This window comes from Penicillium argentinense (genome assembly GCF_028826775.1).
Source record: "Penicillium argentinense strain IBT 30761 chromosome Unknown utg000004l_segment0_segment0, whole genome shotgun sequence".
NCBI lineage: Eukaryota > Fungi > Ascomycota > Eurotiomycetes > Eurotiales > Aspergillaceae > Penicillium > Penicillium argentinense.
Window position 1 is genome coordinate 703,030 of NW_026622663.1, and position 26,939 is coordinate 729,968.

General features: G+C 50.9%; 11 protein-coding genes across 11 annotated transcripts; 5 read left to right on the forward strand and 6 right to left on the reverse strand.

Moving 5' to 3' along the window:
- Positions 1-384: 384 nt before the first annotated feature.
- Positions 385-828, forward strand: N7532_003216 (uncharacterized protein; the record flags this gene model as incomplete). The annotated part of the gene is made up of 1 exon (XM_056615710.1): positions 385-828. The coding sequence occupies one exon, from the start codon at positions 385-387 to the stop codon at positions 826-828; it is 444 nt and encodes a 147-aa protein (XP_056476067.1).
- A 3,204-nt stretch (positions 829-4,032) lies between these two features.
- On the reverse strand, positions 4,033-4,860 carry N7532_003217 (NAD(P)-dependent oxidoreductase; the record flags this gene model as incomplete). Its single annotated transcript, XM_056615711.1, has 2 exons — positions 4,033-4,393; positions 4,463-4,860. The coding sequence occupies 2 exons, from the start codon at positions 4,858-4,860 to the stop codon at positions 4,033-4,035; spliced, it is 759 nt and encodes a 252-aa protein (XP_056476068.1).
- A 1,052-nt stretch (positions 4,861-5,912) lies between these two features.
- Positions 5,913-6,688, reverse strand: N7532_003218 (uncharacterized protein; the record flags this gene model as incomplete). Its single annotated transcript, XM_056615712.1, has 2 exons — positions 5,913-6,086; positions 6,254-6,688. 2 exons carry the CDS (start codon positions 6,686-6,688, stop codon positions 5,913-5,915), a joined length of 609 nt encoding a protein of 202 aa, XP_056476069.1.
- A 2,505-nt stretch (positions 6,689-9,193) lies between these two features.
- Positions 9,194-10,495, reverse strand: N7532_003219 (uncharacterized protein; the record flags this gene model as incomplete). Its single annotated transcript, XM_056615713.1, has 3 exons — positions 9,194-9,818; positions 9,878-10,143; positions 10,199-10,495. 3 exons carry the CDS (start codon positions 10,493-10,495, stop codon positions 9,194-9,196), a joined length of 1,188 nt encoding a protein of 395 aa, XP_056476070.1.
- Positions 10,496-12,448: 1,953 nt separating this feature from the next.
- Positions 12,449-13,312, forward strand: N7532_003220 (uncharacterized protein; the record flags this gene model as incomplete). Its single annotated transcript, XM_056615714.1, has 1 exon — positions 12,449-13,312. The coding sequence occupies one exon, from the start codon at positions 12,449-12,451 to the stop codon at positions 13,310-13,312; it is 864 nt and encodes a 287-aa protein (XP_056476071.1).
- Positions 13,313-14,090: 778 nt separating this feature from the next.
- On the forward strand, positions 14,091-15,122 carry N7532_003221 (type 1 glutamine amidotransferase; the record flags this gene model as incomplete). The annotated part of the gene is made up of 1 exon (XM_056615715.1): positions 14,091-15,122. The coding sequence occupies one exon, from the start codon at positions 14,091-14,093 to the stop codon at positions 15,120-15,122; it is 1,032 nt and encodes a 343-aa protein (XP_056476072.1).
- A 2,098-nt stretch (positions 15,123-17,220) lies between these two features.
- Positions 17,221-19,177, forward strand: rfeD (uncharacterized protein; the record flags this gene model as incomplete). Its single annotated transcript, XM_056615716.1, has 5 exons — positions 17,221-17,728; positions 17,795-17,946; positions 18,014-18,053; positions 18,098-18,429; positions 18,488-19,177. 5 exons carry the CDS (start codon positions 17,221-17,223, stop codon positions 19,175-19,177), a joined length of 1,722 nt encoding a protein of 573 aa, XP_056476073.1.
- A 570-nt stretch (positions 19,178-19,747) lies between these two features.
- N7532_003223 (lactonase family protein) lies at positions 19,748-21,067 on the reverse strand (the record flags this gene model as incomplete). The annotated part of the gene is made up of 2 exons (XM_056615717.1): positions 19,748-20,594; positions 20,688-21,067. The coding sequence occupies 2 exons, from the start codon at positions 21,065-21,067 to the stop codon at positions 19,748-19,750; spliced, it is 1,227 nt and encodes a 408-aa protein (XP_056476074.1).
- An 832-nt stretch (positions 21,068-21,899) lies between these two features.
- N7532_003224 (3-hydroxyacyl-CoA dehydrogenase family protein) lies at positions 21,900-23,880 on the reverse strand (the record flags this gene model as incomplete). The annotated part of the gene is made up of 2 exons (XM_056615718.1): positions 21,900-23,160; positions 23,216-23,880. 2 exons carry the CDS (start codon positions 23,878-23,880, stop codon positions 21,900-21,902), a joined length of 1,926 nt encoding a protein of 641 aa, XP_056476075.1.
- Positions 23,881-24,720: 840 nt separating this feature from the next.
- N7532_003225 (uncharacterized protein) lies at positions 24,721-24,996 on the reverse strand (the record flags this gene model as incomplete). Its single annotated transcript, XM_056615719.1, has 1 exon — positions 24,721-24,996. The coding sequence occupies one exon, from the start codon at positions 24,994-24,996 to the stop codon at positions 24,721-24,723; it is 276 nt and encodes a 91-aa protein (XP_056476076.1).
- A 397-nt stretch (positions 24,997-25,393) lies between these two features.
- N7532_003226 (cytochrome P450) lies at positions 25,394-26,832 on the forward strand (the record flags this gene model as incomplete). The annotated part of the gene is made up of 3 exons (XM_056615720.1): positions 25,394-25,553; positions 25,613-26,343; positions 26,392-26,832. 3 exons carry the CDS (start codon positions 25,394-25,396, stop codon positions 26,830-26,832), a joined length of 1,332 nt encoding a protein of 443 aa, XP_056476077.1.
- Positions 26,833-26,939: the final 107 nt, after the last annotated feature.

Here is a 26,939-nt window from a genome sequence, read left to right on the forward strand (position 1 = left end):
CTGGCTCAAATATCCATGAGAAGCCGAAGCCAGGATTGATTGCGGATCGAAAGCGCGGCAATTGGTGCGAGTCCGAAATAGAACTAACGTACAGTTATACAAAGGTGACTAATACCATTGATAATAATGGATAATGGAGACCCTAAGAGATTACAGTCTCATATGAAACTGTATAGTGTTATTGGTTAGCATTCAGCATATCTTAAGCACTGACGCACCAGGTAGCTTCGCGGATCACATGTCAGCATAGCCCTTGCCTTGTTTACCTAGACCGCGTAGCCCCTCCTCCCTCTCTCCCTCTGCACCCATCCACATCCTTCCACATCCACCACTATCATCACCATGCTCTTCTCTAACAGCGTTTAATCTCGTTTCCGAAACACGATGTTGTGTTCTCTCTGCAAACGGCCCTTCGTCAGCGAGAATGCTCTCGTCCAGCACCGCCGCGACACAACTGCACATGCCCGGAGCTTCGTGTGTCCTTGCTGCCATCAATTCTTCGACAGCAAGGGCACTCTCGACCAGCATCTTTGCGCCCCGCCTGCGCCTCCTAAAATCTACAAGTGCGGAGTCTGCCAACATCTCTTCGCCAGCGAGGACGCTCGTGACCAACACGGCCGCGACTCGCACAACCATGATCCCCGCAACAAGTGCGAGCCTTGCGATCGGTGCTTTGTGGATAAGCAGGCACTCGACCAGCATAGTCAACACTCGAGTGCGCATGAGCCCAAGTACAACTGTAGGTCTTGCAAACGCCCCTTTGTCAGCCAAGAGGCCCTCAACGCGCACATTAACGAATCGCGAGCGCACTATCTAATCGAACTTTAACTCCACTCCGCGGCGCCCGATAGATACGTCTCGGAAACGTTGGGTTGGACGTATTTGCTTCCAGCCGCCTACCCGGTAGGACATTTCCGAACAGGTTTGTTTTAATTCATTACCATACCAACCCCTCTTTTCATCATCTGGCTTGTTCTCCCTTTTAAAAACGTAGTACTCATGACGCGCAGTCAAACAGGAATCTAATCGAGCTTGGAACCCGTTCTTAAAGATTAATAATCACAGTTCACGCCCTGTCCTGGAGCAGATGATAGCTTTGTTGCTTCACATTCCCGCCGAACCGTGAAAGTTGAGTGCCGGTGCAAAATACGTCGACTGGATGCAAGGAGCAGATCTTGCAATTTTCCTGGACAATCATATAAGTATTCCATGCGAGGGATGTGGACTAATATTACCAGGCTTTTTCACTACTGAGAGTAGACAGAAGCATAACCACAACGTACAAGAACTACAGTATTAGTGTATATCTGCTGTATATGTTATGGGTAATCACTGACATTTGCGACAATTTACCACGACCATATTCCGCCCTATATCCTTTTTAGGAAGAAAATAGTAGAAAGAAGTTAACACTGCAGGTACAAGCTCAATGACTATGAATAATAGCTCACGCTTGGCTCCGCGGGCCCTCTGTCGTACACCACACAGCAAGGCTGACGGCTCGTGGATCGCCAGGATGACCCTTGCAAGGGATCTGTCTTCAGCCTTCTACGTACCAACTCCATAATGTTAACGAGTATCGTTCGTGATAGTGCCCATGTTTTCGTGGCCGTTAGGGCGGCCTTATTATTACCATATGCATCAGCAGCTAGTCATCATTTCAGCAGCCTAATGGTGAAAATAATAACTAGCTGCATATATACTAAATATCGAGCAGGAAGGTGACTTCAACATCCTTTAAAATAAGCTGTGGAGCTTTATGTGAAGACATATAACTGGATATATTCCAGATTCCCTTGTCTGATGGCGGCTCGGTCACTTGAAGTCAGGTGCATCCATACGGAAGGGCATGGCCGTAGCGACATACAGCCTAGATGCAAAGGCCCTCAATGTTGTAGCTGGCTGGATTGGGGCATCCACGACAACATATAAACGCGGAGCCTGGTTCCTGTTTTGCTTTTTGGAAGGTCCATCCGCCATCAAGCTTCACTGAAGAGTGGAGGCCATCATACCGACCAGTGTAGACGTATTCAATCGTCTCTTCTACAATGCAGCTGTTACCTGCTGGTTGGAGACTAGAAGGCTATCGTATTCTTGTTAGGGCTAAGGGATGTTGTTACTAACTATGCTGTAGTAAGGTAGCTTCCAACACGTGATGTAGTTACGTTCGTATGGTGATAGCAGCAGTGGAATCGTAATAGACGAGTGGCTCATAGCCAGGACACTGCGAGACCCATGATCTCTGGCAATTGGCAAAGACGTAGTTCCAACTGCGTAGAGCTAGAAGAACCCTGGAACAGTACCACCCGGTGATCCCAGGTAAAACGTCAGACCCCATTCTCCGCGCATGATCAGCGACGAGATGGCTGCGCTCAAAGACTCGCACCATAGGCAGCCATTTTGGTCGCCTGCTACAAGCCCAGCTCGGCATGGTAGATGGTGTATAGCAGACCAGATATGCATCTGACAGCGAAGTATCATTCGTGCATGGCTGGGATGAACGGCAGTTCGTTGCCAATTATCTGTAAGGTAAAAAGCGGGAGAAGGAACTGGATCGCCTCGGCGGGGATCTAGCTTCGTGGAATACGCCACATCCTGGTCAAAATGCAGGATCTTGTTCTCTCCCATTTTCTGCAATGTTTCCAATTTAGGAAAAGCCATACATGCTTCTTGTGGCGCTTTCTCTCGGGGATTTCTGATATGCTAAATCGCATATAAAAAAAATCATTAATGGAGAAGGCCAAAAGCGTGTTGCACTTGGTGAGCTCTGCCGCGATTTGCATTATAACCGAAGCCATCGGCAGCGAAATATTCGATTCTCCTTTCTTGATACGGGATATAACAGACCAAGTAAATTAGGTGATCGCTCGTCTCGTTTCCATGTCCAATGCCATGTTTTTATGGTCTTCCGCAATAACTATATTGCTGCTATCTCGCCTAGAAGCGGATAACTTCCTGCAATCACGAGCACAAATGGTATGTCGTCCGCCCCGATGATCGAGTCCGAGTCCATTTGGGCCTTTTATTTCGAAGCACACAGCCGATTCCAGATATATGCGGCAGCTGTTTCTTGCACTTGCCATCCGCCATATGCTGAATGACAGTCAGCAGCTGCTCTCAGCCGTCAGGCGGGTGTGTTGGGTTTGGCCAGTGAATTTGACGATTCGAAGAAGTCTCGTAGACACCTCGTTTTGAGGATCGGCGGACACTGCTGGTGCCGAGGTGGGGATAGCGAAAAAGAGTGGAAAGAGGTGGCAAGCCCTGAAAATGGATTCACTTCTGCACAAAATTTGGAAGGATGTGGAGTGCCAAGTCCAAATGGGTGGACCTGCGTTCTCCTCTGCGCCTTCGTCACATGGCAATATATGCACTTTGTGAGGAGGTCATTGAACCTATCTTATTTGGCTCAGGATGTTGTGGCGGTAGACTGGATGACGGATGCGGGTTGGATCGGACGTATTGGGGTGTAGGGGAAGTGCACCTCTGCTTGCAAACTTCTGATGCCAAGATCTTGTGCCCATGGCTGGATGCGGGGCAGTTTTGGAAGCCATAGCTTTGTGCGTCCTAAGTTCGACATCGTCGGTAACCAAGCTTGCAAAGCTATATGCGTTGGCAAAGGTTGTGGTAGACGTGTTTTCTCAAGAGAAGAGACATAGGCTATTAGAGGAGTGATCAGAAAATAGACATCTCTTCGTATTGTGTGGTGAGTGCGTCGTATAAGCGCATATTACACGGTGATGGAAGAGGGTTGAGGAATGTGTTGGGAAGAAGGAAAGTTGAGGGTATGAAGGAACGTCAAACTATCCATGGAGAGATCCACTAGTGGGGCGGTCGAGCGGCCAGGCAGTGATCCGCATCAAGCCATACAAAGGATCCGAAGGTCTTCTGCGTTTCTTTATTAAAGAAATGAAAAAATTAAGATTAAATACTGCTAGTTCGAAACGTATGTAAGAATTAAGTGAGAGATTTTCCAGGAAAGTATCCGGGTGTGGGGGAACACCCATCTCTTTCGCAAAGCATCGATGGTCTGGATCACTCTGTCTTCGTCCTGGTTCCAACCCTCTGATAAATCCACTCGCTATTATTTCCATCTGACAGATCCTGCGCGATGAAGTCGGCATTGTCTTCGAGGGTAGTGTTGAACGCGCCGATCTGGCTTATGACGTTCAACCATCCTCCAACAAGTGGCATGCTAAAAAATCGTGGCGACCACTGAGGAGGTGCACCTGCCGATACAACGATATTCTTCGATGAAGACCCGCTCGCAAGCGGATAACTATCCTTGCTTCGAGGAGTCATCATACTCGGGCACAGAATGGACCACTCCATGCTGGAAGGAGGCAAGGCCTTCAACTTTGCCCATGTACTGCGATGTTCCGGGAACATGCGCACGCTGTTTTAAAGTCTTGATATCAGCTCCGATCGTGTGAAGATTTAAAAGATGGACTTGGGGACGACTCACTAGTCTACGAGCAAGTATTTCGTCTGCGGTTGATCCAAGAGTCCCAATCCACCCAAGAACCACACACGCAGCGGACTTTGGCGCTCCTGTCCGATTTCCAACGCAGCTGCAATGACTGCATCGACGATGGTCGGGAGATCACTCTTTCCCCAGGGTGCCATCGCAGCGAGTCCGGCCGTATTCACGATCGCATCGCATTGGTGCTTGCTTGCGGCGACCTTGATGTCGCTGGCCTTTTTCGCGTCCCCGCGTTCCACCGCCGTGAGCTTGGGTACAATACTGGGAGGTAGCTTGGAAGGGTCTCGCAAGAAAGCTACCACTGAATGCTCTCTCGCCAGTAGCGCAGACAGGACGCGGGACCCGAGGTTCCCGGTTGAACCCAGTACGAGTACTTTCATTGTGGTCTTTCTCAAGTATTTCGGGCGTGAGTTTTGCAGTGGTAGTCGTCGGAAGTTCGGATATTGGATAAGAATGAAAGGTGAACGACTGTCGGGAAGGCAGAAGGTACAGGAAGGAAGAAGGTATAAATACGAAAGCAACTTGGAAGTATGACGACGTGGGTGACGCTCGGCCCAACTTCGCGCCGGCGGGGCACGCCGTTAGAGTTTCGCCGCCAAAGTTGCGCCGGGCCACTGACTGTTGCCAGTTCTGCCGGGCTCCTGTCGCATACAAGGGTTGTGAGGAAAATATTCTCGAGTCACGTTGGCTTGATCCTGCAGGCCAGTTTTTACAACTCTGCGTCACTCAGACTGGTCACGCTGACCTATGAAAATTGCCGATAAGTCCGAAATGTCAGTCACTTGTGGTACTGTTTTTTAGTCTTCTCACTCGGGCCAGTAATTTGTAGAGGAGGCAGTCCATAAGGTACAGACCAACAGTACAGATTCCAGGGTTGAGATAAATCTTGAAGCTAAACTCCATCCCCGCTGATGCCGGGCCGCGACCGTATCTGGCTCAGCACGAGGTGCAGGGAAGGAACTGACCGCAAAGTTCAACACAACGAATTACGAGACGTTTTGTTTCCAGTAATTCTGTTTTCTTGGTGTTTCGATCGCCAATGAAAGGAGAGTAACACCGAACAGTCCAAAGAGAGCGAGGGCAACGTAGTAACCTAATCTCCCCTGGCCGCAATAGAGAAACAGTTTTTGAAATCAAGTAAAGGAGGGAAAGCATGACGACCAGTCGGATACAGACAGCCAACATGTACAACGTACCAACCACCAAGTCTCGGAAGCTACAATTGCTCTCACTTTGGGGATCTTCAGGGACCTTGACGGGCGCGATAATTCCCCCGGTGTCTGGTCTTGGCAGGATGAGTGTGGAAGAGTCATACGTTTCATTGCTGGCGAAGGGCCTCATGGTCTTGTTATCTGCTGATAATGTGAGCATAGGCTCCACGAGTAGTTTTAGTAGTTTTTGTTGCAGAATGCGCCGTACCTTGGCGATAGGATCAAAATATGATTAGGAAGGGTGCTACCAAGAGCACTAATGCCACTACCTGTCCGAAGGTCCAGTCACTGGCATCATTTTCGAATCCGACAAACAATCCCATCTCTTTCGGCACTTCGATTGTGAGAAATGCTCTAGAAATGCCCCAGCTGAATGAAAGAATCAGCCAAACCCCCTGCGATAAAGTAAGGATTATATCACTACTTTATGTAGGGGGTAGCTTACCTCTGGGAACATAGAAAACCATGCATCCGTAAGAATCCGGGCAGCTATAAAAATAGCGAGAATAGTACGATAGCAGATCGTGTACACCAAAAGCCAAGGTGTCACTTCCGCTCACACGTAGAGCTTGTTCAAAATCCGCTGGCTTCTGTCGCTCAGCCACCCCCTCGCTCGCTTAAAAGCACCAACTGAGAGCTTTCGATGCAACTTGATCACGCGTGATATAAAAGCAAAAGTAATCATAATCACTGAAATTGAAGTTGTCCAGAGTATGTTAGCTCCAAGTCCAGCCGAGTTCCAACCATAATTCCCAGTGAATAAAATCCCCATACACAAAAGACCGGCTAGGATTGCCTGGCACAAAGCCGCCAAATGCGCTCTGTTGTGTGGTGATAAAGGTGATTCCGCAGCAATGTTAGGCAGGAATGATGAGATGCTGGAAAACCAGGCAAGGTGGATGATCATCTGCCACTCGAAGGTCGTCAGGCCGCAGTTGAGTTGTGCGAAGCCGCTAATCATAATGGAAAAGCCAGTCACAATCTGAAGGTCGCTCATTGCAAGAATGTACAGTGCTTAGCGAAGAAAAAAAGCTGAATGAGCGTTTGACAGAATACCTGCAGGGATGTTCTATCCACCTTTTCCGTGTATGATCTTATTTTGGAAGCTCCTGAAATTGAGCATGCCACTCGGCGTATAGCTTTCAGGTAGGAATCGTCTACTATGTTCGGGCGGGCATGCTATGAATCTTCATCGGAGCTTTTGAACGGATCATTTGCTAGTCGGTATATAGCGGGTAATAAAAAACAGTTATAAACACCACAATTCCAGCAGTGACCATATAGCTGATCACAACCTGGACAAGTATTGTCAGTTAAAGCAGAGCAGCCATGACAATGATGCGGAGAAAGAATACTCACCCCGATCCCGGAGTTATCATCATCAGGCGACCATGGTGGAGGCGGATCTGAGCAGAGATAGTCGCAAGACATGACACCAATAATCGGATATTGAGTCGCTCACTGCGATAATTTGAGGCGAATTTAATGCGCACAAGAGTCGCGACGCAAGGCTGAGCGAGACTAATAGGTGAATAGCCAACTACTCACGTGACGTGACACTATGGTATCCGTAAAGTAAATAGAAAATATATCCCTGCATTCCTCTGGAGCCTTTCCCGTGTTCCGTGAAGTCAGCAGTGATTCCATTCCAGCTAAGGTAACTTTCGAAGTTGACAGGAATATAATGGTGATGATGTCGGTATTGAATGACGCCCTGTGAAGGCGGCCGAGATGAAAGTCACGTGCACACTTCAGCAACCACATGACAGGATTAATGAGCCATCAGGTTGCTTCGCTGAATTCTTCTCGCTAGGTGATTAGTCTTCTAACTCAAAACAGGATTGATTCGTGATTTGATCCCATATATTTCGAAACCCCCGGGAAGGGTACACTAACTGACATGTCGCACCACTCTCAACGTGCTCTGGGGCCATAGGTCGGGAATATATATTGAACACTACGCGACATTATTGTATGGAATACACGGATTACAGGTACCTCCCATGTGGTGTAAGGTCAAAACTTCGATTGTATAAAATAAACTGACCCGGATCAATACAAAGCAGATACTGAGCGTTGATGTTTCGTAATTGATAGGGCTCGATCCGGAAGATCCTCCGCCGCGCTGTTCTTCCGCCGGCGGGGCGGAGCAGTCGAGTTCCTCCGCCGCCCCACTCCCCTCCCAACCTTCGAATCTAACAGGACGAAAAGATACTCAATTTCAGCTGCTGCCTACTAATAACGGTAAAGTATCTAGCTGCTTGCCATTGACAGAAAAAGCGCTGTCCCAGAAACATAGGTGAAAAAACCTCCCGATGTGTTGCAAGCAATAATGAAAAGCAGAGAATCCACCGTAAATTTCGGCACCAAGCGAGAGTGGATCAGAGGCAAATTTTCTCAGGAAGCAATTGCCCATATGAGCCAAGGATAATTTCGAGGCATTTTTAAGCTTGCCTTGTTGAGATATGCTGCAGAAAATGCAATTTATGTTGAGCGACATCACTTCAGGTTCATGTAGGTAATTTTTTCGAACTATCTTCAACAAAGGCCGGCTGGCCCAATGGCAAGGCGCTTGACTACGAATCAAGAGATTGCAGGTTCGACCCCTGCGTCGGTCAATCTTTTTGTTGTTTTGCCAGAATGATCATTTTTGTCTCCATGTCGACTGCCACCTGAGCATGCCAGTGGCAACCGCCCTTGGTTGCCGAGCGAGGCGACATGCAAAGACATAACAGTCACATTTTTGGGGAAGAAAAGATGGAAGCAACATGGTTGAGCTTGAAGATCAGGTGAAATGAGATTTAGAACCGGTTTTATTTTAAGCTTAAACACTAAAATACATGGACGGGATCGGATGAACTTAAGCTTAAAGCCCACGTGAGTTTAAGCCTACTCAGACTTCGCAATCGAAGATATTCAAGCTTAAAGACTGAATGAATAAAACTTCAAGAAAACAACCTGCAGAATACGGGCAGCATCTAATCTACAAAAGTGTTTCGAGTGTGGCTAGGTCCATTACGCTGTCGGACGTCTTCCGTACTGCCAGGAATCAGAACTTGATGCGGGCGCGACGGCATTCGTTCGGCTTGTTGTTTTGGATGTTCCGGTCGATGATGTTGATTTTTGTATTCAGTTGAAGAAAAGGACTGGGGCGCTGCTGGCGCCTGCTAGCCATTGCTTTGGATTTGGTGGTGGTGAAGGATTGAAGGGGTTTGTGAGAATTCATCTAACGGGACAGCCAGAGACCTTGAAGGAGGCCTTGGATGCGATGGACGCATACCTGGGGGAGATAGGTTCACGTTAAAGGATCACAGAAGTGGGGAGCCTTGTTTACGGAGCTGTTAGCACTTGCATCTAAGAATTGATCTCTACCTTGTATCGAATGCGGATTCTCAGAAGTTCAAGTATAGGTATCATTCAAGTAAAAAATAGTATCTACAAATATTCGTCATATCATAACCTTCACCAGAAAGACATAGCAAGTCAGTCCAGCAAGGCAATTTTACTCCGCATCCAAAGGCGCAACAGGCGGCTGATCATCGACCTGAATACCCCCGCGCTTCTTCTCATTGCTATCCCAGAACGGCAACTTCCAGCCACCCTCGTTCTCGGGCGTCGCCAACCAAAGACGCATCAGGTGACGACGGGGAGTAGGCGGGGCGTGATCCACATAAGAAGTGCGAGCATGCAGGATGTGCGAGTTGGCGAGGAACTGGATATCTCCAACATCGAGGATCATGTGCAGGGAGAGGCGGTTGCAGGTTTTTTCGAGGACGGTAATAGCTTCTTGTTGCTCAGCAGAGAGAGGGGGAATGATCCCGGCGTCGGAGAACCGGGAGAGAGAGCGGACGTAGTAGGGATCCCACTTGGTGTAGACGCGGCCGTTCTCGCCGCGCTCGAGGTAGACCACGCTGGTGCGGATGTATTCTTCCTGGCCCTTGCTGGTCTCACCCTTGCGGTCGAAGTACCAGATTGGCTCGGTAAGGGTCTTGAGGACATCGGGGCGCTCGGCGGCGAGAGTGTTGTAGACGTGGTGGGAGGAGACAATGTCTGATTCGCCGCCCTCCAGGGCCTTAGCGATACAGAGGAGGCCAACAATGTCGGAGTCGTCGGCGTGGAAGAATTGACTGGATATTTGTTAATTCCTCTTTCTTGTTGAGTATTACAAGGGAGAGTTGTGACATACCGAGCGTTTGTGCGGTAGATGCGGACCTTGTCAATCTGAGTGGAATCCTCACCCAGATCCTTCACGTGGCCCAGAACGTGGCCGCGGCTGTTTTGGCTAACGAAGTAGCCCAGGTAGGTACCCAGACCCATGTATGCGACAGCAGACTTGTGGTTGCCCCATTCCTCAACAGGGAAGCCCTTGAACAAGATGAAGCCCTTGCCATCGATGATATCAAGACGGAGGGACTCCAAGAAATCGGCCAGATTGGGAAGGCGAAAGTTGCTCTGAAAGAAGTATTAGCCCAAACCATTCTGTAAATTGCACGTAGTGATAACTCACCTTAGTGATACCAGTCAGAGGGGTCTTGGAAGCAAGGAAAGCATCGGCCGCAGTGCTAAGCTCCGCGACCTGCTCGGGCGTGAACTTGTGAGTCCACTTCTCCGGGTTCTCACGGTAATCCTCCGCCTTCCAGACAGTAGGACCAGTGATCTCGCGCGGAAAGCGGTCAAAAGGTCGAATGTGCTCATACAGTGGAGCGTGCTGACCAGTGGTCCGCAAGCCATCGGGGAAGATTTCCAGCGGGGCCGACAGATTGTGAGGGGCCGTAGGCAGAGCGTCCGTAAGAGCGGGTGCCATGATGTATACTTCTGAAAGCTGACACTGGTCAGGCACGAAAGAGGGAATCGAAGGCTTGTGCGACTATGCGAGTAGAAAAGTGCGTCGATCGGGTGCCTGAGCCTTTTTATGTTGGAGTTTCCCGGCCGAGATCGCCAAGGTCGATGCCGTTATTTCTGTGGTGAGGAATCGAGTGGACGGTATGGCGTGCGGGAGGCGGTCCACCTTCCACTGTACCTGTACATCGTTGTTGTGTAGTAATCGTCAAGCAAAGGAAGGGAGTTGGGGAGTGGTTGTGGGTGATTGGGTTGGCGGGCCAGGAATGGCGCAATTTGCGGGGTTCGATGTTGTGATAACCCCGGCCAATCGCGACTGCGTACTTCAGTATAGCCGAGATCGAGAAATGGTGGCATTGAGGATTGCGTGGCAATACCGTGGTGAATATTTGAAAATTATCACCGGATTAAAGAGTTTCCAGACAGATGCAATCGATAACAGCTCTACTTTACGGTAGTAAGGTAGTGAAGCGCCCGTAGTTGTTATGTTGATTAGGAGTACTGCTCAGTTTCGGGCTGTCGGCACGACGGACCCCTGCTGTGACATCTGAAATCCAACCAGAATCCGACAGTTTCAGGGTTACTCGGCCGACACGCCCTTCTCCAGGTTACAAGATCACCGACAGGGATCCGTATGTGCTGCCGGCCAACCCGGATATGCAGGAGTTGTATGCTAGACCAGGAGCCATCCTGATTGGGCCACGGTAGGAAAGAAGAAGCGATCAATACAGGCGCCAGTAGTCATATCGTTTAGGGTGTAATGCTGTCGAAGGGCCACTTGAGAGTGAGATACTCTACCATTATCAATCAGTAATTCAAGGTACCGAAGGAAAGGTTGCTGCATGGCCGAAGACGAGGGTCCAAGCTTTGGTTACAGTTGCTTTATGCCTCGGGCAGAAATTTCCATGCAGGACTGGATTACATCAGCAGTGGATAAGAACCTGAAACCCTTGACATTTTCTGGAGATAGCTAAGGTATTGTTTCTATGTACCTCGCGAGCATCGAGGGGAAAAGTAGCGGTGCGTCTCACGACTGGAAAAAAATTAATGCACTTCAGTCAGACTGTGGCATCATGACTGATTTGCCTCCGACCGACTCGCCAGATTGCTCTGCTTTACCATTCCTGAAGCGCACCGGTTGTCCGCCGCCATTAACTGTATCAACACCAACTCTGTCCAGCCCCTCGCACTTTATATTCTCATAACCAGAGTCGATTCACAGTGTTCCTGATCTAGAACCTTAACTGCCTGTCCTGGAGAAGCGGACGAGGTCACTCAGGACCCAAAAAAGGGCCCCTCCAGCCTATTTTGACGAAGAATCTCGAAGCGCGCGGAGCATCAACGGCGGGTACCTCGAAACCGCCTGAGCCTTGTGACCATAGAATTCGATCGGGCTATCGTTGAACTTCAGCGAACAGGAAAACCAATTGTCCTCTTCCTCCTACGACCCTTGTCGAAGAATGCTCGTGATTTGAGGCCTGGCCTCTCCGAGACTCCGTTGGAGCTCAACCGTCGAGCTCGTTCTCGAATAAGTCGAGGCTACCGTAATGGCCAACACCGACCAATCCCGACGCTGAGACAAAGCTGCATACTTCCCTTGCGGAAAGAATTACTCCAGAAACCCCAAATAGGGTAAATATAGGGCGGTGCTACTATGTCAATCTTCATTCGTCGTCGAGATGGCCCGTTCCACCGTCCAATAGTTCCCCGGGGGCGACAGACGTCCGGTCACAGTTTCATCGCTGCTCTTGGCCAGATCACCGCTTCTGCATCATTGATACAGCCCTGGACCATTGCTCATTGGTCGAGCGATCGAGATGAATAAGACCCTAGGTTTACTGATCTTCCATGGACCCAGAACATACTATGCGCCCCGCTCGCCAGGGGGTTTGCGAAGATGTAGCTGGGGAATCACAAAATGCAGCAATCCCTCATAATCCTCGTGAATATCCCAGACACGGTCATCGCATGGAAGTTGCGCTTCAAACTTTTCTTCATTTGGCAGTGCTACGAAGACAAAATGATGGACCCCAAACTACGCGGACGGGCGCTTATGGCCAGTATCCTCATAACATCCGACTTCGACTTTACTCTCTTTGGATATGACCCAGGTGTCTTTGGAGGTATTCTTGCCGGGCAGCGACTACAAGATACATTAGGAAACCCAGGTTCGACAATGACGGGTCTTCAGACCGCAATCTACGACTTCAGATGTGCCTTCGGCGCACTCGCTGCCTTTATATGGAGCGAGAAGCTGAGCTGGAGAAAGTCCATAATCGTCACCAATATCATTTGTCATCACCGGGGCAGCAATCCAGATCGCATCCTACGACTTCTGGCAATGTTCGTCTCCCGAATCATTGCCGACATTGGTATTGGACTCAGCACAGTCGTCGTTCCCATCTTGCAGCCTGAAACTCCCCCAGCTCACAATAGCGGCTCTTTGCTTGCTGTTCAAGGGGCTTTGTTTTTTTCGGATCGGACGTGGATTCGTGATTATGCTTTACCACACTGCATGCAGATAGCTCTTTGCAATGGCGTTTCCCTGTTGCGTGCCAGATCTTATTCAGTAACCTCACACTCGGCTCTCGGAGCCGAGCTTATATTGGGAGAAACCTGGCTTATATGGAGGTTAGTATTGCTCTCGTGGTATTGGTTCTGCGTCTTTGAGTGGGAAATGGCAGATGGAGCTGTCGAGGACAAATTTGGTCAGTTCGAGAGGATCATGTCGAATCCGACCCATATATATGTGAATGCCAAGTCTTTGAGTTTATGTGAATAGGCCATTTCTCTGCGGGCATAGATTGTGTCGAGGAGACAAATGAAAGTGAGATGAAGCATTTACTAGATGAGATAGAATCGAAACACCAATACCACGACAGTCGTGAAATAGAAGTTCTGATAGAAGTTCTGATTAGGCTACGCCGCCAGTGACGAATCTACGATTCGCAAGCCAATAAGTGACAGGGGCAATATTTCTATACTGCCATGGGTCGGTAATGAATCGATCTTCCCGGGGCAATCTAATTACGACCAGGGGTTACGGTCCGCAGCAGTAAGAACCAATAATTGAACAAATCATCTAAAATATTTGGAGCGTTTGAATGAGGCGTTCCGCTAATATTAGCGTGACATCTGCCCATACTTCCAATTTTCTCAACATATGCCAAACCCAACGACTTCCTTCGGTGTTTAATGGCCCTCCGTCTTCCATTTCAAATGCTCTTCCTACACGACGCCATTAATAACATCGTCACGAACCACCAGTCGCTTCCCCCCAAACATGGATTTAGCTGCCTTTTTGGGTCGGGCCACTCCACCGATCAGAATTGATTACTCACTGAAAATCCCTATCGGGAATCAGGATCCGACCCCGCGCCCTATCGGCGGCAGCAAGCGCGGTTTCTTGACAGTTCCTCACTACTTTCTTGTTGTTTAATTCATTCTTTTTCGCAAGCCCTTTGATACCCCTTTCCCTTTTGGTTCATGATAGGACATTTTCCAGAAAGACTGAAGAAAGACTGAAGAAACTCGCCAACTCTGCGTGTTCGATCTAGCAGATGGCCCCGCACCGCATCCACGTCGCCGTACTAGACGCCGACATCCCCTGTCTCTCCGTCTACGTCAAGCGCGGCCTATACAGCTCGCAGTTTAAAAATCTCCTCCAAGGCGCTGCCGACCGTCTCAATCAAAACGAAGATGTTCGCCTCCAAAACGGCCAGTTAGCCGTGCACGTCACGGCGTTTGACGCCGTCGGAGGAACCCTCCCACCACTCGAATGTCTACGCACCAGCCCAAGATCACCAGCAGAGCCTCAAGCCGGCGGCCCTCTAAGCGCGATCGACGCGATCCTGATCACTGGCTCTGCAGCCTCGGCATACGACCCACACCCGTGGATCAGCGAGCTGCAGTCCTTCATTCAAACCGTGCACGAGAGCTATCCTTTCGTGAAGATCTTCGGTTCCTGCTTCGGCCACCAAATCATCGCGCAGGCCCTACTATCTGCCTGGCAAACGGAAGATGCGCAATCTTCTTTTCGCGTGGCCCATTCTGCCAAAGGGTTCGAGATGGGCATTCAACCCATCACATTGGATCCTTCATTCACCGCAAACTTCCCACCACTCGCCCGCGTGACCGAACAGCATCCATTCCGGATCCAGCTTGTCCACGGCGACATCGTCGTGCCGACTGAAGAAGCTGCTGCCGCCGCAGCAGCAGTCGGTCAGACCGAGGTCACGCTGCCCGCGCCATGGATGAACATCGGAAAGAGCGCGCAGTGTGATATCCAGGGGCTGTATTATCCCGGCCGGATTTTGACCTATCAAGGCCACTTTGAATTCGACGCCTGGTTGAACAGCGAACTGTGCCGGGAATTTGGTCGCCGAGCCAACTGGGCTGCGCCCCTGGTGGCCTCGTACGTGGAGCAGATCGAGCGCTCGCTCGTACCGGGCAAGGACGACGATGATGACTCGAAGGCTGCAGCCGAAGCTGTGCTCCTTTTCTTCGCGGGCGAAGATCAGGTCCGCAAGGTTGACGCTGTTACCCCAGCGAATGGAATGCTTACGCCGCCGCTGGAGCAACTTGCTGGCTGAGGTGGTGTGGGCATGACGTTGAAATCTCAGATTGTTCTGGTTCTATATGCATTTCATCTTGGTTTATTTTGATTATTTGGCCATTTTTTACATGGTATACACATTCGCCACCACGAATTTCGGATTGGCGTACCGATTGAGTTTATCAAGCATGCAGCTTTTATCGAGAAGCCGCAAGGGCAGCGATGAAATGGGTCAGCTCTGAGCCGTTCGGCGCCCCAATCAGGGGCCCCTCGGTAGTGGCGACGGGGTTTGCCTTGAAACGGGCTTGCGTGTTCGTACACACAGCATACCAGTAGCTCCTGTGGGTGATCTGGCGAACCGTACATAGAATACTCATTACTAGATTACATATAGCGTATAGAATGAAACTCATTACCCACTATCGTTATCATGAGGTACACCTAATCGATAACCACTTTCTCGCATATATATGGATCCGCGCAGTGGCACTAGCTCCAGAGCTCTCGCTAGCTAATAAAAAGCAGGAAGTCGCGGGATCAAAATCGGCCCCAGCCCCGTGAAATTAGGTGCCCCTTTGAGCAGGTGCTAGTCTGGATACCGTACGGCTCAGCCGCGGCTCTCCACCGTCCCACCGGGCATTTGACATGACTCCCTCGACTCCTCGGGCGGGGTGCTTTCCTTCCAGTGCATACCACGATCCCCGTCTGGATCGCTCCTTCCATCAATAATACTAGATACATTCGTCTCACACCTCTGCTCCTTTGGGACATGCTCGTCTGGAAGTAGCGCAGATTTTTCGAACCCCCTCCTGCACGGCCGTCCCCATCCGGGATGGCGCCCTCGCCGCAAGGGCCGCCAGCCAATGGTGGTGCAGGTAATGGCAAAGTTTAGGCTCCATTTATCCCTCTCTGCACCAATCAGGCTGCTTTTAGATGCTCTTCATTGGCATGTGCCCCGTGCCGGTGGAGGTCGGTTATACGCCGTACCAGAATTACCGACAGTATTGTCCTCGTACATACGTAGCTTAGAGTTGACGGGGAGAGTCGGAGGATTCGAGATATTCGGATGGGTAATAATTAAGATGTATACAGAGGTTCCTCGCAGTTGGTACCTCAGGGACTTCCGGTACCTGGGGAGCTGGCATCTACAGCTTTATCGGGGATGTTTCGTCTACATTTGCGTAGTCGGGGGGAAAGGTACTAGCCGGAAGCCTCGGCGTTGGCCAGGTGCCACTCCGTGCGCGCCTTTGTCCGATTGTCCAGGTAAGCTTTATTTTTACTTATAACCCTTTTGTTCGATCGATCTGGAGCACTCAGTACATAGGAGAACGTTCGATTGAGGCGATCAAGCCGAACCCTGCCACAGCATACGCTTCACCATCTAGGGTTGAGTATAAAGCTGGACTCGACGGTAAGATACGTAAGATACGGTCACACTAGGAATTTGCCACCCGGAGCTCCCTCCTTCGGGAGCTTCTGGAATCTCGAGCTTCGAGCTGGGGAGAGCTTCGGAGGGGCCGCTGATAGCGCTATCGCTCTCATCCCCGTAGATTTGATAGCAGCGCAACGGCTCTGGTGTTGTTCGGCACACTCTGACATCCAGTTCATCTTCCTGTAAACGTCGATTCGCATGCATCTCTGATCATGATGCTCTCTCGCCCACGATGCAACGGCGTCCCACCCGGATTTCCGACTGGAAATGACCATACAACTCAGCCCAGCCCAGCTCGACCAGCTGATGCCCTGCATATGGCCCCGAGACTCGGCGCCTACTTGGAGACCAACCGAGACAGACGCAAACGAGAAAAACTTGGCCTTCTAGAAAACCAGGACTTCTCTCAGTAGTAGTCGTCTGATTCGAGCAGATCCATCCCAAAAATTCGCGCGGGGGAAATTACGGTAATTACAGTAATACCCACGGCTCGCACTACGAGCAAGTACACCACCAGGTATGGTCCTCTACACTCTTTCTTCCTCTTCCTCCTCCCCACCAGAGCATGCATGCCAATCCCGGGCTTCTCCAGTTCCCTTCGTAACTCGTGCGAGTTCCTTTTCTGCTCTTCTCGAACCCTTCTTTCTTGAACATCCTCCTTCACCGTCGCCTCGCCATCCCCGCCCCCGGGACTTAATGTACCATGCCTCCCCGAAGCTCGCTGACCAGCTCGTTCTCGGTCACCGACGCCAACAACGAAGTGGTGTGTCCCTTGAAGAATAATGACGGCTCCAATTGTCGCAAGCGATGTCTCGGAGTGAGTGTGCCTTTCCCACCGACCCTCCAGCGACGTCCAGCGGAGGCAGCAGCTGTGCTCGCTCGTCGCGCACCCCTCTCGGGCGCCTGGCGAGCCCCACCTATCGCCGTCCGGACGCTCGATGCCGCCGGGAATTTGTGCTCTACTGCTGGCGTCGAGCTCGAAAAAAAGGGTCTTAGCTTTGTTCGCAATCTAATCGTGATATCCCCGCAGGAAAAGCGCTATCGCTCCATGCAGGAGCACATCCGACGTGCGCATCCGAATCACTACATTCCGAAGCTCCCGGCTACCGAAGAGAGCTTTCTTCTAATGGTCAACACCCCGCCCGACCAACGCGCCAACCTGTCGCCGCCAGAACCTGCCCCGCCGCGTCGTCGACACGGCCAGTTTCAAGGTTTGCCTCTCTTGTGACCCCTTCTCGCTGTTCTTGCCCGCCGGGTGCGCTGACGGCTATCGACAGACGTGGCGGATAGGGACATCTACGTTGCGGACGCCAGCTCCCCGGCCACTCCTCGAGCTCTCGACGAACCTCACCCCGCTGCCGCCACGGCCGCGGTCGCCCTCGCGCAATTACACCACCATCGCCTGGCCTCGGACTGGGACACTGATATGGTTTGTCTCGCCTCTCCGCGACGAGCGTTCGGAGCTGTAGAATTGACCCCGCGGTTGCTCTCCCCAGGATACCCACTCCGACACCGATATACATCAAGGACCCATGCGTTCGTCGATCGAACTTCCGTCTCTTCGTGACCACTTCAAGCAGGAATCGCTGCCGCCATTCTCATCGCCTCGCCCACGGGAACTTCTCCCGTCTATTCTCAATCATTCTCCCCCGGTCGCTCAACCACCCTACCCCCGATCCAGCGAAGAGACAAGCTTTCCCGGCCGCGCAAATCGTCCATCACTCAGTCGGCCAGGAAACCCAAGCATGAGCGACCGAGATCTAAGGATTTCCCTCGGCGACCAAGTCTCGGTGATCGCAAAGCACTGTCAGCAGAACCACAGACAGCTGCGTGGGCCCAAGGCAAGCGCTGGGAGGATCTGATTGAAGCTGCCACCTCTGCGACGGAGGCTGATGACGAACGCTATTCTGAGGTAGGTCTTTAGTTTGACTGACCGCGAATAATGTTCAGTTCTCTAATCCATAACCCAGGCCGGTCGATCTCCCACGATCGCTCCACTTCTTGCCAATGTGACATCAGCACCCGGATCGAAAAATCGCTCGTCGCTTCCCCCGGCTTTCCAGTCGGGCTCGGGACTCCCGCCTCTCGGGTCGCACCGACAATTCCCACCTCATTCATACGCCGCGTCGCCTTTGCACAAGTCTCTTACCCCGCCACCATTTGAAGGACAGCGTAGCCGTGACAGTGATCTAGAACCATTCCCATCGATCGAATCATCGCTGGATTCCATGTCGACAGCATCTGGAAAGAATTTCCCGTCATCGGCATCAGGCATTGCGCGCTCCATCAACTCCGACTCAAGTCCTGTTCTGAATCTCATTCCCCCAGTTTCGCAACGTCAGCATCACCGCTTTTCGAACCCCACCCCAGCTTCGTTCCGCAGCAGGGAAATTCAAATCTATTGCGCCCACTGCAAGCGCCCCTGGGCCCTGAATGAATGTTACGCCTGTACAGAGTGTATCTGTGGAGTCTGTCGTGAATGCGTTGGCATGTTCATCACCAGTCCACCGACCTCCTTCCGAAGTCCCGGCAATGGCTCCCTCAACATGCCGCCCGCACCGACGAGTTTTCCCAGTCCAAGCGCTGGGGCGGCGCGCGGATGCCCGCGGTGCCGGACAGTAGGTGGGAAGTGGAAAGCCTTCCAGCTGGATATCAAATGATCACCGGAGCCGAGCTTGAAGCTCTCCGAGGGTCACTGGAAGGGCTTTACGGATGTTATGACTAATGCTTGATATACGTTCTTTTTTATATATATTCACCATCGTGCAATAGGGCAAGATCAGCCTCGGCGTCGTCAGTGCACTTATCTCGCGCCCACGCAATTTTATAATCTCGGTGCAGGCTTCCGAACACACAAAAATCACGAAAAAAAAGCTGGTCTTTTTTGATCTCAGATGGTATTCGTCTTTCATTTTGGAATAATCCGGTGGCATTTTGAGTTGGGTTTTAAATTTTCATGTTGATGCTTTTTGGATCATGAATCACGCGCTGATTACTGATGTTCATGCCTTGCCTCATACGAATGCAATCTTGTACTGCCATGAGTTCATTTTCACTATTTTATATGTACGTTTCTTGCAATGTGTGATCATCTTTTTATAGAAAGAGGATGGAAAGGAAAAACAGGGATGAAGCCACTCTCATTCAGTGAATCTCAACACCATCTTCGCAATGACATTCCAATTTACATCCACCAACAATCCGAACATACCCAATGATGCTGGAGTCATCTACTCCTCCCAAATAACACTACTCAATCCCTCCGCCGAACCAACCTTCCCAGGTTCCCCAACCTGCAAAACAGCAACCTTTTCCCCAAGCTCACCAGTCTCCCGATCACGACGCACAATCGCTACATTCGCAGAAGCCTGGTTCCCAATCGCAACCAGGTCACCGGCACGATTAATCGCAAAAGTCCTCGGAACCTTCCCCCAAGCATCGGACTTGCTACTAACTCTCACAGCCCCATTCTTCCGTGACCGCTCAAGCGTAACCATCGAATCATTAGGCTTAAAGCCCTGATCCGTGCGAACAGAAACATAAAACTTACCTCCAATAAACCGAATCTCAGACGGCGTCGCACCCTCAGGCATCTTACCACCGGGGTAGGGAACAAGCGTCTGCGTCTTCTGTAAATCTAGACATCCAGACCGCGCATACGCAACATCGAATACCATCATCGTGCCCCCGATTTCGTTGACGAGGTACATCATCGTTTTACCGACGGCGGCCATTTCACGCTGGTGCGTCGGCGCGCCGGGGACGGCGGTGTTGTTGTTGTCTGTACCGTCTGTCCAGAAAACGCCGTGGCGCGGGCCACTGCCGAAGGTGACGTTTACTGGCGGGCAGGATTCTAGCTTGCCGGTTTCCGAGGAAATGGAGTAGATGCGCAGGAGGTCGGCGCCGAGGTCGGGGCTTACGATGAAGGAGCCTGTCGGGTCTAGGAAGACGGAGTGTGGGTGTGGACTGTCTTGCTGCGCGACGGCGCCAGGGTGCGTCAGATTGAAGTGGAATTCTTGGCTTGCGACACTGTTGTCGTGGAGTGGGAGGGCGAATGTTGAGACGGCTGACCCCTCGCTGTTGGAATAAGTTGTTAGTTAGTATAAGTACGAGCATTTAAGCTAGTTGGCGGCATGGCTCGGGACCAAGGAAACGCAAAGCTTAACATACTAATGAGCGATAGCAATGAACTTCTTCTTCCCTGTCTCATAAATAACGCTATCGACGCCACCGCCGATAGTTTTCGCCTCCGCAATCTGGTGCAATTTACCCTCGCGATCGGGGTGGTAGGCCGATAGTGAGCCGTGGGTCGTGGGATCAGCCGTCCCATCCTCATTTGAGCAGTAGAGCGTCTTCGACTCCGAGTCATACGTTAGCCAGGACGGCATTGCACCGCACGTCTTCTGCGTATCGGTTATGGAGAAGTCGGATTCATCCAGTGTGAGGGTGTAGACATTTCCGTTGTAGTGCGTTGCCCAGAGACGCGCCGGCTTTGAGGCCGCGAGGGGCGCGGAGAGGAGCGCTGGGAGGAGCGCGTTTGTAAAGCGCATTGTGAAGATTATCAATGATGGGTTTCGCAATCCGGTCACGGTAGTAAGAAGAGAGAGATCGAGACGGGGGATCAGCTTTCTTTAGTGCTGGTGGAGGTTGGTACGCTACGCGCCGGGACCTACACGCGAGAGTGGGATGATGATCTTCGGAAAGCTGGAAAAAAACCCGGTGCAGGACTCTTAATGAATGCGCGCGTCTGCCTTTCGGGGGAATTGGAATGGATCGGCGGGCTCTCCTTCGTAATTGTGCTCGGTAGTGTTATGGTGGAGGCGCGGTGGAGAATTGGAAAGAGAGGGGGTTGCGAGTCAAGGGGCTGCGGGTTGCAGTGAAGTGTCATCCGGGTTGCGTGGGGGTTTGAAGGCTTCGCACCTCGCAGAGTGATGAGGAGTGGAGAGGGGGCTGGTAATGATGGTTAGTGGCTAGGCTTGGGCTGAAAGCTGGAGAAAGTCCGGAGAAATCGTGGGGTTTAATTGTTGTCGATGGTACCCTGGACTTATCTCCGATGGCATTGTCGATCAATTCCTGTATGTAGCTCGATCTGTGACGGGGTAATGTGTACCTGAGAAGAGATTAGTTCGGAGCAATGGTCGCCATATCTTAGCTCCGGTTTTGATTGAATGGGTCTAGTCGGATGTACTTTTAAGTCGACAATGAATTGGATGGACCTGCATGTTTTGGTCCGTGTGGGGTTGGATACTAACTAACTAGTTACCGCAAGGTACTTGCAATGCCCGAGGCTGGGATCAGTAGTTCTGGTGCTACGGTATGACGTTGAGCAAGGGAGGTAGATATACAGTAGATAAATTTTCCATCCCAATGTACAGCCCATGATTAAACCAAAGTAATACCCGTGTAGCAACCGTTGTTGCGCACCAGCTCCACCTTTAGGCCATCAGCCAGAGAGACCGAGTACAAACTACCCCCAAAGTCAACCACATACACGATGTTGTTCACCTTATCAAGTTTCAATCCAACCGGCTCATGGAAATGCCGCGCCAAAATCACTTTCTGAAAATCAATCCTCTCCCCTCCCACGTAGGCGCGATACAGCGCACACCCCGAGGGATGTTCGCCCCGATCAGTCCAGTAGAGAGTTTGCGATTCACTGTCGATTTCAATGTCGATCGGCTCCGGAAGGTCATCCCACATCATCTCAATATCCGACCGATTCTCGGCAGTCTCGCCAGCGGGAATGTCAAGGCCAGCGCGGAAGATTCGGCCTCGGCCGCCCTTGCTGGGTCCCTTCTGAGACCAATACATTAAGCCGCGCTCATCGTCGATAGCGATTCCGACACACCACGACCGCATCTGATCGAGAAGAGAGGCATTCTTGTCTGTGGGTCGCTTGAGAAGAGTTTCGTGATTGCTGCCGTCGAATTTGCAGCGATGCACACTGGTGCCCTCACGGTCGCAAAAGTAAATCTCCTGACAGCTTTCAAGCGCGGCGATTTGTTTCGGAGTGTGCACTTTACCCTGTGGGACAAGACATCTCACATCACTGCCATCCAAGTTCGCCGACCAGACAGAGCCGTCACAGGCAGCGGTGCTGCGTCCCATGTTTGTCCAGAAAATCCGCTGCTTACCGAGCGACACGTCAATTCCATCTGGAAGATTCTGACCGACCATAACGGGTGTCAGGCGCTGTGTTGCCAGGTTCAATCGCAGGATCTTGCCATTGTGGTGGACCTGGGAGACATCCCGGGCATTGGAACCCAGGCCAACGTCGAGTAGGTAGATGTCTTTGGCGGCCGATTGTGGGTGAGATGGTGTTTCCTTGGCTGATGAAGACCTGGTGAGAGGTGGATAAAGACCTCCCTTCTCGCTTTTTCTGCCGATGCGACCCTGGCTGATGTACTCTTTCTGCAGCCAGTCGACTGTTCCTTTGCTTTCGAGTCCGCGCTCTTTGATATAGGTGTTTTCAATGAAAGCAACCGTGTCCAGGCCCAGCTGGTCCATGAGCTGACAGGGCAAGGGCCCATTCTTGAACATATGCTCCCAAAGCAGGTCAATCTCACTTGGATCACTGACACCCTCAGAAAGGATTTGCAGGATCTCGCGCTTTACAGCTGCCCACAGTCTGTTGAAGATGAACCTATTTTTGAGATTCGATTAGGTCTTGCCCGCTCAAGATCGGAAGGTGTACTCACCCAGTCGACTCACAACGAGCTGTGACAGGCAACATTCCACATTCACCCAGAACGTCTTCCAAATAAGGAAATATCTGAGGATCCGTCTCCCCATCCGTCATAAGCTCCACAGTCCGAATAGCAGGTGGCATTGTAAAATGAATATTCAGCACTTGCTTCTTGCGAGCAGCCGAAATCTTCTCAACCATCAAGCTCGACTTAAACGACGAACTATTCGAAGCAAGAATACAATCAGCCGGAGCCTTCGCATCGAGTTCCGCAAACGTCTCAATCTTAAGATCCAGCTTCTCAGGCACAACCTCAATAACCAACCAAGCATTATGCACCGCGGGCTCAACATCAGTAAACGCCTTGCAAGTACCGAAAGGCGCTTGGGTATAAGATTCCAGATCAATCTTAGTAATCGCCGTCTCAGTTTCTTTCTTTTTCTCAACGCCCTCGCCCACGCCACATATCTCTTCTTTCTCTTTGCTGATACGAGGCATCAGTGAGAATTCCTCTTTGTGAGCCTCGATATAGGCTGCAGAATCTTCAAGCGCCTTTAGTGAGGGATCCTGGATATGCACATTGTATCCAGCTGCGATGAAAACAGAGCCGATGCGTCGGCCTAGGGCTCCTGCGCCGATGACGGCCACGGGACGGTCGGTGCGAGGCTTGACTGCCATCTCGATTGAAATGGAATGGTGTTGAGAGAGGGAAGGTTCAGGTTGTGAGTGTCGATTGCCGAGTGCGAATATGTAGGTATGACGTACTGGGGGCGTTGAGGGAATATGAGGCGAAAGACGTGACATTGCTATTTATATTTTTTAGAGTCGGCATGTGAGCATGAGCAGCCCTATATTATTGGGGTTTGTGCATTCTGGTCATGTATCCAAGTTGATAGTTATTACTGGTTTCTTTGACCTCCGTCACCGGAACCCGGCATCCATATTTCCTGTTTGGGATGAATAGTGACCTTGAACTCGGTTCATGGATAGCAATTCACAAGAGAGTTCCAAAGTAGCAAAGTCTCTGACCCTCTATTTGATCGGAATCAATCGGGCATAGATCCACTGCGTGGGCTCCCATGTTTGGGTAAACCATCTGTTGCGGCTTATTGAGTCGGCCGGACTCAGTTCAGAAACGGTACGGAAACTGGTCGGATATATTCGGCGCAAGGATCTCGGCTAGCCGAGGATCGTCGGCGTACATAGAGCCGGCCCAGTTACCGTAGACAACCATCCCTAACTTCATTACACCTGCAAATGAGATGCAGGTAGATTTAGGACGGACAGCTTCGTACGATTTGTCTTCCTAGGGGGGTCTAAATACCATTTTCGTCTGTTCTTAGAAGGAATTTACCATTTGTCTGAACGAGATACGCAATTCATTTGATTTGAATATTCGGTGATGAATGGATTGTGTAGAATGGAAACCACGAGATAAAAATCTATTTGCATTCTTGAAATAAATGCTATATAGAATTCTCGAGCTTTTGGCAGTAGTTCACAAAGCACAATTTTAATCTACTGACCCCAACGCGCATGCAGATTCCACGGATTACAACTCGCCTCTGAAGGCAAATCTTCAATATGATACTTGACCAATTCATCCCGTGCTTCTTCCGAGTGACCAGTCTCTTCAAAAGCTTCGGTGGCATCTGTACCAGCGACTTCGATCAAAATAGAACTTCCGCCCGGATGATCATCCATGTATTTTGTCACATCGTAGACCTTGTTGTGCCGGACGATCCAGACATCGTCTGGTTTGTTGTGCTTTTGCACCTCCTGAAGAGTATACATGTCGAAGTACCGATTTCAACAGTGCCTTGCGACTATTGATGTCGACAATGGCACACGAACTATATATACAGCGAATTGTGTTTCCCCCATGAGCATAAATCCTCAAAAATTGTTAATTTATATCGCTGGATTTGCTCGGAGTCGATAGTAATCCTAATGATGGAGACACGATTTGCCGCTGACCCACACTACTCTCGTGCGAATTTCGCCCGAACTTCGGACGTAAGGCCTCAACGGAAGACAACGAATGAGTCGATAGACATTCACAATTCAAGGTCCACTAGGCAGCTAGCATAGCATAATACTTTCGGACACATTGCATGCATACTACATAAGAGCAGCTTGCTCGATGAATGAGCTGAAAACATGTGCATCTGAAATCAAGTCATCAATCATCATGCCCATCGCTCTTGCAGACATACACAACCAGGCCCCTTCGTTTTACTTCGTTGGTGACGACATTTCCACAGCACAGAATGTCGCATTGGATCCGGATTGGAAAGTGGAAGATGTGAAAAGAGCCGTGGGTGGCATCTTGCACGTCGCTCAACCGCTGGGTACGTATAAACTTCTTGAGTACACTAGTTACAGGTCTAAATCTCACACGGCATATCAGGTATCACATTCCACGCGGAAAATGGCCCAGAGCTTACTACAGTCGACGAGATTCTGAACACATTCGCCGAATCACCAATAGGCCTCCGCGTTGATGGTCAAGCTGTTCAAAGCCCACAAGGCCCAGAAGGCCTTCCGCTAGTCCGCAGCTTCTATGAAATCTTCCCCGACCATCTGGGCAACCACTACCGTCTCTTCCGCAAATACGGGCACCTTATCCGAACAACGAACATGGGCAAAACGACGTACCTCACCGACAGCCTTGAGGTAGCCGCCGTGGCACTTGCCGAATCCGCCTACATGACGAAAAAGATCAACGAGAACCACCCACTCTGGGGCGTGAAAGATAATACAGCCATCTTCGTCGGTGACACCGAAACAGAGAACTGGCGGCTCGCACACAAGTTCCTCCCTCCAGCCATGGGGCTCAAAGCGGTCCGCCACTACACACCCTTGATGCAAGAATGCGCGCGCAGGTCTTTCGCCGTGTTCGACGAGCTGGATTCGCAGGACCAATCATGGAATGTCCATCAGTACATGGTCAAGCTTGCCTCTCAAACCATCGGTAAATTCTCGCTCGGAACCGACTTCGAACACTTCACCTCCATCGACGCCCCTCTGCATCCGATCGTGACGAACATCGCCAGCCTCCTCTCGCGGAACAAGAAAGTCACAGCCCGCGGCGAATGGTACCGGCATCTGCCTTTTGGCGATCCAGCGCGCCTGAAGCAGGTCCAGCGAACAATATACTCTTCTTCAAGAGCAAATCGATAAGTGAAGGGCTCCGGTATTGCCGGCATGCCGATGGTGGAAGCAGCAGTCAACGCGTCTTGGGTGGTAGATTACCTCCTCAACACAGTCGACGAAACAGGCCAAGAGTTTCCCGAAGGCCTCATTCTTGCCAACATGCTTATTGTCACCGGCGCCGGATTCACAACGACATCTGCCTTGATGTCATGGCTCATCTACTGCCTAGTCAACTACGAAGGAACGCAGGAACGACTATACGAAGAGCTATGCGCAAATGGCATTGCGAATTCTAAGGAGCCCGTGGAATGGTCTCCCGAGCTCGCACACGGCCTCCCATACTTGGATTCCTTCGTCAAGGAGACACAACGCCTACACAATGCCTTTTTCCAGCCGGGCCGCACGAAGAAAACCGAGGTTATCTTACCAGGTGGATATCGCCTCCCTGAAAACAGTGTAATGTCCCCGCGCTGAATGCCATCCATACGAATCCAGGAGACTGGCGCGACCCCTTCCGCTTTGATCCCGATCGCTGGCAAAGTGATGAGGTCAAGAATAAGCATCGTTGTGCATACATTCCT